Below are 12,566 nucleotides of genomic sequence, written 5' to 3'. Positions count from 1 at the left end.
TCTCGGGATAACCACATTTGTTATTTTGATATAATGACATAAATAGCTTGAGATCTCCAGAAAACAAATGAAATTAACCTGTTATCACGTGTAAACAGAGGAAATAAAATGTATAAATGTATGACTGCTTAGGGCTTCTGTAATTTTGGGTAACCATGTTCTAACCAAGCTCCTTGGCTGGGAAATGAAGCCAGTGCTAAAAACTGTAATTCCCAGAGTGACCACTTGAGGCTGGCTACAAAACATTTCAACCTCCCATACTAAAATGTCCAAATTCACAGCAGAAATAAACATGTTTACAGCCTGGTTTAAAACACAGTTTTAGTCTTTATAGCTAATTTCCCTGTTCATGATAACTGTACGGAGGGTGACCTGTTCAAATTACATTAAGGCTTAAAGTTATGTATAATTAACAGTGTGGCCGCTTTGAGTGACTGATAAGTGTCATTACAGATGGCTTATTAAAGGTGTCATTCAGCCCACCTTAGGTCCACTGATGATCCACGTCTTTACCGATATTTAGATTAACTGGGAGGTGGAAAAGGCAGTAGCCAACATCAAATGGCTTCAAAACAGTGAGGGTGATGTCATGTCCATGCTCTGAAGCTCTGTAGCCCGGATGCTGAACTGTTGAACTGCTAGCCGTTGGACCCCGTCCATACCCCGTCCATATCTGCTGCTGATTGAGATCCCGCATGTCATCACCATTGTCCTGTACATCCCTCCCTCTGCAAACATCTGCCTGCAGCACCATACACACCATCATCTTCACCCCTTTCTGTAATCTGACACAAATATGGTCAATTACTTGTTGAAGTTCTTGCACATTATTTAACTGTAAATTTGATCTTTTATATACCTTTAATATATATAGTTCATGTTTATTGTGTAGTGAAGGTTGAATGTTTTTCGTTTTTATTGTGTAGGTTATAGCTATTTCTGTCTGTTTAATTTCTGTGGGGTTTTGCCCTTTTATTTGATTCTACTTCTGTAGTGTATATTACACTTTCTGCTGCTGTAACAAGTGAATTTCCCCGTTGTAGGATAAATAAGGTATAATCTAATCTAATCTTCTAAATAGATGGTTTCTTTTTACATATGTTGTTTTTGTTTGTTTATATACTTGAGTATTGTAACAAAAATAATTTCCCCCTTGGGATTATTAAAGTATTTCTGATTCTTTATACTGTGATTAGTTATCAAGAGAAAACAGAGGAACTAAACAGCATGAATGTTCTAACTTGTATTATATTATAACTAATGTTCTAGAGACGCCTGTTTAACTTTCATATTCAATCGTAACTTCACCTGCAGTTTTAAATCTTTATCTAGCCGATGTTGTGAGCTATAATAGAAATAAATAAATAGCGGCTTTTGATTGGTGGAACTCTGCGATGTCTTCACACAGCGGCAACCTGCGAGGCTCTACCGAGGGAGGCACACTTTGAACCTGTGAGGCTGTACTGAGGGCAGGACACAGGCTCACGCCCCGCATTTTGATTCCCACAGGTTGCGGTGACTGCAGCGTGCACACAGTCAGCCATGGCCTCAGACGAACCTAAAGCAAAGAAACAAAAACTCTCGGAGGAGAAAAAGGAGGAGGAGAAGAAGACAGAGACTCCGAGTGAAGAGACTCCCGTCAAACTAAGGTGACCTGAAGCTAAACAAACGGAGCTAACACAACATGTGTGCTGGGGGTACGCGAGGGCACACGACGCCCCCTCCTCCATGTGAGCTGTTTGAATGCTACAAATCAAAACCTCGAGTTTGAGTTACACTGCTAACATTAATAATAATAATTAATAAGCACATTATAAACGTGTGTGGGTGAGGTTGTAAGGTTGAACGTGTTGCAATTAGATGTGTGTTGAAGCAGCGTGGAGGTGTTTATCAGGAGCGGTGTAAAGTCCTTTGATGTGGTTATCGTTTAACACAGCTAACGTTTAACTAACATCTACTTAACGTTACACTGCTGTTATGTAACGTCCCGTTACCTCTTGCATGGCGTCTCTTGGGTTAGTGTGCCAGTGTCTAATCTAGGTCCAGCTTGATCACCAGCTGCCCCTGCATGTTTAAAAGCTGCATAGAGAAATATCTTGCACGGTTGTCCAGTGCCAAGCATTGCTCCTCTGCAGAGACAAAGCTTGCCTGGTCCATCTTGTACCAGCAATGAATTGTGAAGCAGTCACGTGGTTTTTTTTTTGAATATGTAACTAAAGAAATCTGACTCTGCATCACTTCACAGCATCATGGCGTTTGAGTTTTCCTCCAGCATCAGCACGCTACTCACGATGTAATTAAGCTTCAAAAAGAGTGAGTGGGATTGAGTCCAGACAAGCCAATCACCAGACACTGAGCCCGCTTTAGTCCGCCCTGCTTCAGACGCCTCCAATCAGTCAGTCCCCAAGAGGAGGAGCTGTGGTTGCATGGGAAAAAAATCGATCTACCCGCACACTGGATTGAAATTGTGAAGTTGTTGCTCTTTCTGAGCTGGTTTTCCAGGCTGCTCAACAGGTTTGTCTATTTGTCCAGTGCACAGAGAGAGGGACAGGATGTCTTCTGCGAGGTAAGACCGCGTTGATGTATAGAGACTGACTTTAAAGGCAGGCATGGTCTCTGGTTTTAGTGGTACAAGCTCAGTAATCACATGGCTGCATATTGGCTGCACATATGTTGATAAGAGGGGTATCTGTGAAACCCACCGTGGCAGGGTAGCAACATCTCTGTACGCTTTGCTCTTCAGAAGCCGTTCCTCGTTGCGTCGTCTTGTGTTTTTGTAGAAACGGAGGCTTGATGGGGGGGAAAATGTGAGCGCACATGCACATGTGGAGGTGACATCTGTCACAGGCTGCGTTCAGAAACCAGCTACATCTGGGGTTTTCCCAGAGACACTGACTGAAGATCGTGGTGACATAAAGGAATAGCGTGCATGAGAGAGAAGTGGACACCAAGACACATAATCAACGCGTTACCACAGTTTCTTGGTGTGTTTTTTTTCAGTATTGCACACAGTGTTTGCTTTGTAAAAAGTTGCAGACTAACCTTGCTATAATCGTCTTGTAATACAAGTTCCAGCTGGATTGTTAAGCGTTGACGCAAAGCGCAGAGGTGTCTAAGTTGCTGTGCTGTTGAATGATAATGTTTCTGGCATCACAGGACTATGATTTGTGGTGATACTTGAGCCTTGTGCTCAGCTGCTTGCCCCAGGAAAGAGCAGATTGCACAGACAATATGCAGCCTGCTCCTGTCCTGATGTTGCCTTACTGTGAATGTCATAACATGGTTACATGCATGACAGACTGGATCCTCCCTGCTACACTTCATTTTTTTTCTGTAATGTTTGTTGGTAAGTCATGCATGTTTCCAAAATCTCCCGACGTGTGCCATTTCTGCTTCTTGTTCTGTGCGAATCAAAGGTTTTAAGTCACATGATTGAAGTCACATGAGAGCGAAACTGTGGGTTTTGCAAAATGGTCAACACACAAAAAAAAGCTCTTAGGATTTTCTCCCTACACTGTGTTGAAACGAGCGCCTTCTGCTCTTTTATCGAATCAGTCCTTCAGTCTAATCCAACTTCACTCATAAGAAAAGCAGAGACGAACAGGACACGTCACGAGACACTCTGCAAGATGTTTGTTTGCTGTCATTCCAGTTCGTTTAATGAAACAATGCTGATCTTACACAGAGGTAAAGAAGGAAGACTGCTTGTAGATGTGTTCATGTTGAAACCAAGTGTTTCTGTTTTAACTCTTAGTCTTCATTTTATCTAATTTTTTTCAGCGCTAACACACTCTTTGGAATGGGAAACCCCTTATTGGACATCTGTGCTGTAGTGGACAAAGACTTCTTGGACAAGTAAGTTAGAGAATTGAAGCCCTGGTCACTCAAAGAAAGAAAGTACTCTCATCAGTGGTTGTAGTCCTCACTGCTGATTGGCTTAGAAAGTGGTTGTAAACTACTAACCAGTAGTCACATGAGTGACTCATCAAAAAAACAAGAAAGCATTAATGCAACTATATGTTGACCTTTAGAGTTATACAGACAAAGAAACATAACACAGTCACAGAACAACAGAACAAATGCGACATAGTCAGCCCAGAGACAATCTGACCATGAGAGGATGAGGTTTTATGGTGTAATTTGATAAATGGAGAGCACAGGAAACAACAGAGCTGACTAATCAAAGTCAGCAGAGCTGTATGTTCAGCAGACATATTGCTTTAATATATCCTCTGTAGCTGCCCGAAGCAAACAATCAATGCTTTATCATTATGTTCACATGAGTAGTAATCATTTATCAATGTATATCATTGTGTAAGCCTAAAATGTCTTTTGTGTAAAAGCACTGATTCTTACTTATGTTGTAATAAATAAGACATGTACATTTATTTATCTCTACAAAGTCTGCAATGTCAGTGTAGCAGTTTTCTGGTTTGTCCGTGCTCGGTCACACTGAGTTGACCAGGTCAAAGAGTCTCAGCTCAGAGTCCACTCTCACCCCTTGCATAAACTCCAGGATTAAAGCTAAAACCGACCGACCAACCAACCACAGCTCTAATTCAGTCCACACAGAATAAAGCAGACCCTGTAATCTTCAAAGCTACGTTTGCCTTTTGAGGAAAATGCGCTTTGTTTCTTATTATTGAACAAAATATTGATTTAGACTGAGCGGTACAAGGTAGTAACAAAGGCACTTTCGCAGTGTAAGCCTCTGCTTTTGATTTAATGGCTGAATGAATTCATTAATCACATTTTCCAAAGGAGTGAACAATCCCTTTGGCAGCAACACCACCGTGTCTGCAGTGCTTTTCCACATAGACATAATCCAGATTCTTATTGTGTGTGTTTTTTCTTTTTGTTTGAATGAAATAGCTGCTGTTTTTCTAAATGGGTAAAAACATTATAGTTGAATTTAGCATGGCAGTCATCAGACTTGGAGAAACTAATGTGCTTTTTCCCTTCTTTTAATGATTTGCAGGTACACTCTGAAACCCAATGACCAGATCCTGGCAGAGGACAAACACAAAGCACTGTTCGTATCTCCGACGTTACAACACTTTCTGTAGAATATAGATTGTGGTTGAGCTCTTACACTTCCATGAACAGGGAGAAAATGAATATGTCCTCATTCATACCAGGTTTGCTCCTCTCTGCTCTGGAGCAGGCCAGTCAAAACAGGAGCACACCAGAAATCACCACTATTGACCTCCGTTCTTTTAGAGAAGGCCAATGGCAGAGCAGCAGACCCAGCACAGAGAGTCAGTCTCATCCAATAGCAAACCAGGACACTTCACCTCCCAGTCCCTCTGAGACAAGAGCTGGAAAGCAAACATTTAATAGCAGGAGATAAGAAAGTCGCGTGTAACCGGATTGCACTGATGTATTCTGACTCTCCACAGTTGCGTGTATGATGAGTAGTACTCGCATCTGTTTTTCATTGGAAAGAGTCTTATGTAATGCAAGATATTCACATTTACACTATTTAGTTTCATAAATGTTTACGCCAGATGTTTAAATTAACAAATCTACGCAGCCAGTAAAGACAATAACATCGTAATTCACAATGTCAGAGTCCAGAATGTGGTCAGGAGTTCAATGAGAAGAGGATGGGTTATTAGTGAACACACTGATCTTTTCATGTGTGCTATATGAAGGCCTTTCATGTTGTAGTGCTAATATGTTTCCCCCAACAGACCGTGAGCAATAAAAAACAAAAAAGTGAGATCATTTCTGCAATAGACAGTCAAGACCACTCCATTTTTATATCCTTTTCCCAGATGTCCCCCCCTCTGCAACCTCTGGCTCAGTCTCAGGACCTTTAACAGCAGTCGGCTTGTTATGCTTTCCAATGAACACACTGTCTCTAACACTCACATAAACCACACATGCACATATTTGCGTGTAGGTTGACATGACTGCTATATTTAGACTCCGTAACAGGACAAAGCAGAGATGCTTTAGCCCCAAGAGGAACATTGAAGCGCTGCTTCTGTCCTCCTGTTACATAACATGCGTAAATGGTTGCAATATTATAATCAATGATCAGTCACGCATACGTTGTATGTTTTACTAAATAAGCCTTCAGCAGAGTGTACAGTCCAACCTCAGAGGAGGTAACTGTCACCTTGCTCGTTGTTTGATGACTTAAATGTGGCAATGTTTAATCTAAAAAAAAGAGGAAAAAAAATACTTGGAGGAGTAGTTGGACATTTTGGGAATTACACTTATTTGCTTTTTTGTTGGGAGTTATAATTATACAATGTTGGTACCACATTCACACTTTCTATTAAATATGAAGCCACAGTTTGAAGAAATTTAATTTAGCATTATTTTTGGAAATGGAAGAGCAGCTAGTCTGGTTTTGTCTACAGTTGATCATTAACTTGTTATGTATACAAATCTGTGTTGATTGGGACAGAACAAGACCAGCAGGCTGACCAGCTACTGACTTCAGCTTCATACTATCTTCTTACCTAATTCTTGGCAAGACAACAGATGAGCACATTTCAAAAATATAACAGTTCCTTTTAAAACTCTGACTTCAGTGCCAAACAATTTGGTTACTTAGTATACTGTGTTATGTTCAGTACCCAGCCATAATTGACACTTGTGATATTTGAAGCTTTTCCTTTGTTCGGCTCTTAGCTAGCGAGCCTACAGAAAGATTGTAGGCCTTTATGCATGGCTTTGAATCTATTGGCTATGAAATCTGAACTGCATGTTTGTCTCCATGTGTAGATTTGAGGAGATAGTGAAGAAGTTCAAAGTTGAGTACCACGCCGGGGGAGCCACACAGAACTCCATAAAGGTTGCTCAGGTCAGTGACGTACACACAAACCGTTAACCACGTCGACGCTTTGTAAAATCTGTAAATGTTGCCCTCAGTGAGAAATGTTCATAGACTGATCAGAGCTGTTGTCACTGTCTGCAGTGGATGATCCAAGAACCTCATAATGTGGGCACGTTCTTTGGCTGCATCGGCAAAGATAAGTTTGGAGAGATCCTGAAGCAGAAGGCTGAGGAGGCCCACATCGATAGCCACTACTATGAGCAAGATGAAGAGCCCACAGGCACATGCGCTGCTTGCATCACCGGAGATAACAGGTAGATGATAATAATGATAATGATAAGTGAATATTGACTCATTATAATCTCCTCTGTATGTCTTCATCTCTTATTTTGCTTCCTTCTCTCAGGTCCCTGGTAGCTAACTTAGCTGCTGCTAACTGTTATAAGAAGGATAAACATCTAGACCTGGAAGAAAACTGGAAGCTGGTGGAAAAAGCAAAAGTCTACTATATTGCTGTAAGTAGTAGTTACTAAACTACTCTATGGTGTGATATTCAGGTCAACTTGTGTACTGTCTCTTCACCTCTGTACCCATGGGTAACCACTAGAGGACCTGCAGGGGAATTACAGGACATTACTGGGGAAGTTTCTGTCAAAGACCGTACCTAGTGTGATTCATTAGAGCCCATCAAGATATAAAAAGCAGATCAGTTCTGACCAAACGTCACCATTTGCTTCCAGGGTTTCTTCCTGACTGTCTCCTTGGAGTCCATCCTGAAAGTGGCGAAGCACGCGTCTGAAAATAACAAGCTGTTTTGCCTGAACCTCTCTGCGCCCTTCATCTGCCAGTTCTTCAAGGATAACCTCATGCAGGTCATGCCCTACGTTGACGTGCTCTTCGGCAATGAAACGGTAATAGGGACTTTCACTTTACATTCTCCAGATACTCTATATATTGGCTGCACATGGTCACGCAGTGTTCACCAGATGTTTATGAAGAGCACGTCTTTGTGGGTAAAACAATATTTTTGTGTTGCTCCACAGGAGGCAGCTGCATTTGCTAAAGAGCAAGAGTTTGAGGTGAGTGAACTCATTTAACATTTGTACAAGTTCAGTGCTGCATATTTGATGTATTTTGTGCATTGTCAGGCGGTTGTCTTGATGTGTGTTTTCTCTGTAGACCAAGGACATTAAGGAAATTGCCAAGAAAGCCCAGGCTTTGCCCAAAGTCAACACAAAGAGGCAGCGGGTTGTTGTTTTGACCCAGGGGAAAGATGAAACTACCATGGCCATGAGTAAGATTTTCTGTTTTTCTTTCCTCATGTTACTTTTATGTATCTGCATATCTTGTCCCTTGTTAGAGGTATAGTGTAGACACATGTATAATTGTTCTTCTTGTGTCTGTTCAGGCGACAAGGTCAAGACATTCCCCGTACTGAAGATTGACCCCAAGGACATTGTTGACACCAACGGTGCAGGCGATGCCTTTGTCGGAGGTAAGACTTTAATTTGGTCGCTTTGTTGTTTTTCCGGTGTTTTTCTTTGAAAACCTGTTTAAAGTTTTCCCTCTGTCATGCAGGATTCCTGTCTGAACTGGTGCAGGACAAACCGTTGGATCAGTGCGTGAAGGCGGCACACTACGCCGCCAACGTCATCATCAGACAAGCAGGTTGCACCTTCCCAGAAAAACCCAACTTCAAATGAGCAGTCTGGACAACTTGTCCTTCACCCTGAAACCTCATACTCATCCTGCCGCACACGACTGACTTATAATTTCCACAATTTTCAACAATTTTCTGCAATTCTCAGTCCTCATCATTTTTTTTAATCCGTCCATTTCATCTACGCACAATTTCTTATCAATGTTTAGTTGGGTACCTCCTGTCGTGTCTCCTTGATGTTGTCCACTTGGGGCCACTAGACGATCAGCGCTCAAGGGAAGATATGTTTCTGTGTAAATGACCGTGAAGAAATCATGATAACACCAGGGCATGTGATAATTGTGCTTTACCTAAAGGATCTAAATTTTGATGTTTTCATGGACAGTCATTTTGGGATTTGTTTCTAAGACACCCATCAGACTGCTGTGTTGACATCTCACAAAGTGTCTTCCCCTTGGAGACTGAATCAACGCACAAGAAGTTACTTCCACATTGGGAAGACCCATAACACGTCAACAGAGGACACCACTGTCAAAGGAGGTTTGGATACTGCCGTAAAATGTGCAGTAGTGATTCTTTTAACTTTTTTGTTTTAAAGATTAATTATTCCAGATTATGAATTTTGACTTGTTTTAATTAATTTAACAGGCCAGTCATGAAACCAAATGGGCTTTTTTTCTTTTAAGTGCACACTTTGTTTGAAATGTGTCAAAGTCTCTGTCCTGTGAGTGATCACTGTTAAATGTCAACTGTATACAAATGTCAACTGTATTGTGTCAGTGAAATTCATAAGTTACCTCGACGTGATATATGAGCTTTATTCAGGCTCATTTTTATTCACCCGAGTTTGTGTTATAGCGGTCTGCACAACATTGAATACTTGAATACAACTATCCTGAATATAGACATACTCTCTAAATGTTTCATCATAACAGGCAAGAATGTGCTGTTTTTTCTGAATACTACAAGAGATGATGTGAATCTTGTATGTGTATTGTCCTTCCAGTAGACTGATTCTTTCTATGTTCAAATACACCAAAATGCCTTATGTGACATTTTATCCTGGCTCTCAGCAGCACTGAAGTTGCCCATCTCTGTGCGCAACTGATGATTCTGAAAATTCACAAATAAAACTTTCAGTGTTGATCCTGTTGCTTATTCATCTTTCTGTTTTGGGTGTTTTCAATCAATCAATCAGACTATGTGTATAGCACTTTTCATGCAAATAGACTAACACAAAGTGGTTCACACAATAACCTCATATTATGAACAGAAGTATTTGTTTATTATGTTTAGATTTACTTTTTATCAACTGTATTCTTAGTAAGATGTACACTGCGTCCCTCATAGATTAGAGTAGAAACATTAAAATCCACTCTATTGCTGCTCTAAAACTTTTCTACTATGGCTCAAAACCTGCTGCCTACTCTGTGAAAAAAATACTTAAAGGTCCAGTGTGTAACATTTAAGGGTATCTATTGACAGAAATTGAGATTTGAAAATAAGAATTGTTACATTCATTGTTACCTTAAAATGAGACTTTTATATCTACAGAGAGAGCGGGTCCTCTTCCATGGAGTCTGCCATTTTGAACCACTTTGTTTCTACAGCAGCCCAGAAGGGACAAACCAAACACTGGCTCTACATAGGACCCTTTTTTCCTTTCACGGCCACTGTAATTTCACCTTGCTTGAATCAAGACGGAGAGGTGAGGGCTTTTCAGTTCACCACAAGATGGCACTAAATTCTACACGCTACCTCTAAGGGCAACATTGACTTTAAATTATATATTAAATTGTATTAATAAGATTAGACTTAATTAGTAAACTGACAGACTATTAATCATCTGTCATTTTCAAGCAAAACAGATTTGCTGCTTGTATATATACAATTAATTTAAAAGTAAACTATAATCCTATGATATATAACTGTATAACAGTCACAGGGAACATTTTGCAAGTAGTTTTACTTTTCTGACTTTCTGTATATTTTCCTGTTTATAATATACATTCTTTTACAAAAGTAACATTTTCATTGCAGGATCTTTTTTTATTTTTTAGTGTGATATTCATACTTTTATTTAAGTTAAATTTAAGAGTCTAAATACATAAAAACTTTAAAACAAGAACAACAACAACTAATTCTTTAATTTCACATTTGAACTTGTGAGACTGACATGACATGGTTGTATAAAACAAAACACAGTTTAATGACACAATAGTTAATAATAAACATAAAGGATGTTTTTGTAGAACTGAGATAAATTCAGAATTAAAACTGAAGAGGTACAGGCATACTATCTATCTATGATGTACTATTGGTCTTGCATCTCTCTTTTTTGTCTCAGCCTCTCCTCCTGTAATGTGATGTCCAAAGCTCTGAGCTGTTTCAGGAAGCCATGATTGGGAAGGATGCAGCGGCGCTGTCGCACATGCTCAATAGCGTCCACCACAGATAAGCTGTGTTTCATCATCAGGTAGGCCAAAACTAGAGTGGCTGATCTGCTTCGACCCATCACACAGTGCACCAGCACCTTGTCTGGAACAAAATGAAGTAAAGATTCATTAGAAAGAGAAAACATTGAAGCTCCTTCTCCAGAAAATGATTTGATTTCCTCCAAGACTCACTCTGAGGGTGACTGAGGGCCTCATGGATGAACTGGGTTGCAGGGCAGAAGTACTGTGAGATGTTGAAGGTGGGTTTGTCATCAGCCTCTACACCATAGTACTGGATGTCCATGTCGCTGTAGTAATCAGCACCAGTCAGAACATTATTCCACTTTCCCTCTGCTGCATTAAGGATATGTGTAACACCCAGATTCTTCAGGCCCGCACGCTCCAGAGCTGTTTTCCTGCAACACACAGACTCAAGATGTCATCGTGAATTTTGTCAAATTTATACAATACACATGTAGTCTCTGTGTGCATTTACTCACTCGTCCCCGATGTAGACCCTGGGCCAGACCTGGTTGACATGTGCATACTGAGCCCCGGTGCCGGTCCAGAACAGCTGCTCCAGGTCTAATGTTCCCGGTGTGATGTAATCACTTTCTGGGTCCACCCGCACTGCTGCATATGGATTCTTGCTCCTGGAATTCACCACACAGGAGGACATGACTCACCTCTGCTGTCCAGGAAACACAAACACACACAAACATTGTTAATTATTAAAGTCACAATCTGATAAAATACAGCCTTTTATTTGTGAACACCACTGCTGGTTATTTACTTTCTCTGACATTAAAATTAATTTCTTTGAGAAATTTGACAAAACTTTTTTTTTTGACATTTTATAGATCTAACAATCAATGGAAGAAAACAATCAGAAGATTATTCAGTAATGAAAAATAATGGTTGCATAAAACCCTATACAGTATGATAACTAGCTATAGCAGAAGTATGGAGGATGAAGGAAGCAAATGGATTTAATGCATTTCACTGACTTATGAAATAAATTTAGACATAGATTAATGTATCTTACCTATACATAAGTATATAAAACAATACATACAAATCAATAAAAAATGTTCTTACATACAAAGATTTTTACAACGTTTTACTGGGGAAGTAAATGGCAGAATTTACAACACAGGAAATAAATAAATAAATAAATAAGGTTGATCGTTATAATAAAGTGATAATAAAACATATAGAAAAAAAACGACTTACCTCTTTCTTGTGTTTAAAGCCTTCCTTAAAGTTCTTCAGCGGGATCGCAGACCAGCACCTCCGCTCGTCCTCAGTGGACATGTGTGAAATGTGTGCGTGTGTGTGTGTGTGTGTGTGTGTGTGTGTGTGTGTCAACGAGAGAAACTTCCTTCCACACTACAACACGAATACTGAAAGACAGATCTGGAATGGTAACTGCTCTCTCAGGCTCTGTGTTTAAGTTGATATTTTTAGGCAGCTGGGCTACAACACCTGACCTCAACAAGTCACGCGCACATACACACACACACACACACACACACACACACACACACACACATGCTTTTCTCACAGCTTTTCTCTGTGTAATCTGAGTCCTCTAATGTGACATTGATTGCTCTTCCTTTAGCCTGTATGGTAAAGAAACACACTGAATCATGAGAAACAATGGCAGAAAAATAAATGAAAT

The 12,566-nt window shown here is 40.2% G+C and overlaps 2 protein-coding genes across 4 annotated transcripts; one reads left to right on the top strand and one right to left on the bottom strand.

Annotated features, from left to right (window-relative positions):
* Positions 1 to 1,425: 1,425 nt before the first annotated feature.
* Positions 1,426 to 9,600, top strand: adka (adenosine kinase a). 2 transcript variants are annotated; one of them, XM_010756177.3, is made up of 11 exons: positions 1,426 to 1,649; positions 3,781 to 3,855; positions 4,979 to 5,032; positions 6,739 to 6,817; positions 6,932 to 7,104; positions 7,197 to 7,305; positions 7,531 to 7,701; positions 7,834 to 7,869; positions 7,970 to 8,084; positions 8,199 to 8,285; positions 8,369 to 9,600. In XM_010756177.3, the coding sequence occupies exons 1-11, from the start codon at positions 1,543 to 1,545 to the stop codon at positions 8,491 to 8,493; spliced, it is 1,131 nt and encodes a 376-aa protein (XP_010754479.2). In that variant the 5' UTR covers positions 1,426 to 1,542; the 3' UTR covers positions 8,494 to 9,600. The 2 variants fall into 2 exon arrangements, with proteins under 2 accessions (XP_010754479.2, XP_010754488.2); XM_010756186.3 differs by lacking the exon at positions 1,426 to 1,649 and adding an exon at positions 2,413 to 2,566.
* A 1,027-nt stretch (positions 9,601 to 10,627) lies between these two features.
* Positions 10,628 to 12,320, bottom strand: LOC104940110 (dual specificity phosphatase DUPD1). 2 transcript variants are annotated; one of them, XM_027277364.1, is made up of 4 exons: positions 12,119 to 12,320; positions 11,386 to 11,576; positions 11,078 to 11,301; positions 10,628 to 10,988 (listed from the first exon to the last, which is right to left on the bottom strand). In XM_027277364.1, exons 2-4 carry the CDS (start codon positions 11,562 to 11,564, stop codon positions 10,765 to 10,767), a joined length of 627 nt encoding a protein of 208 aa, XP_027133165.1. In that variant the 5' UTR covers positions 11,565 to 11,576; positions 12,119 to 12,320; the 3' UTR covers positions 10,628 to 10,764. The 2 variants fall into 2 exon arrangements, with proteins under 2 accessions (XP_027133165.1, XP_027133164.1); XM_027277363.1 differs by having other exon boundaries at positions 11,386 to 11,573; positions 12,119 to 12,317.
* Between the last annotated feature and the right edge of the window lie 246 nt (positions 12,321 to 12,566).

The sequence above is a fragment of the Larimichthys crocea genome, chromosome III (assembly GCF_000972845.2).
Source record: "Larimichthys crocea isolate SSNF chromosome III, L_crocea_2.0, whole genome shotgun sequence".
Classification (NCBI taxonomy): domain Eukaryota; kingdom Metazoa; phylum Chordata; class Actinopteri; family Sciaenidae; genus Larimichthys; species Larimichthys crocea.
Note: the sequence above shows the minus strand (reverse complement) of the source record. Positions and strands in the feature narration are given on the sequence as shown.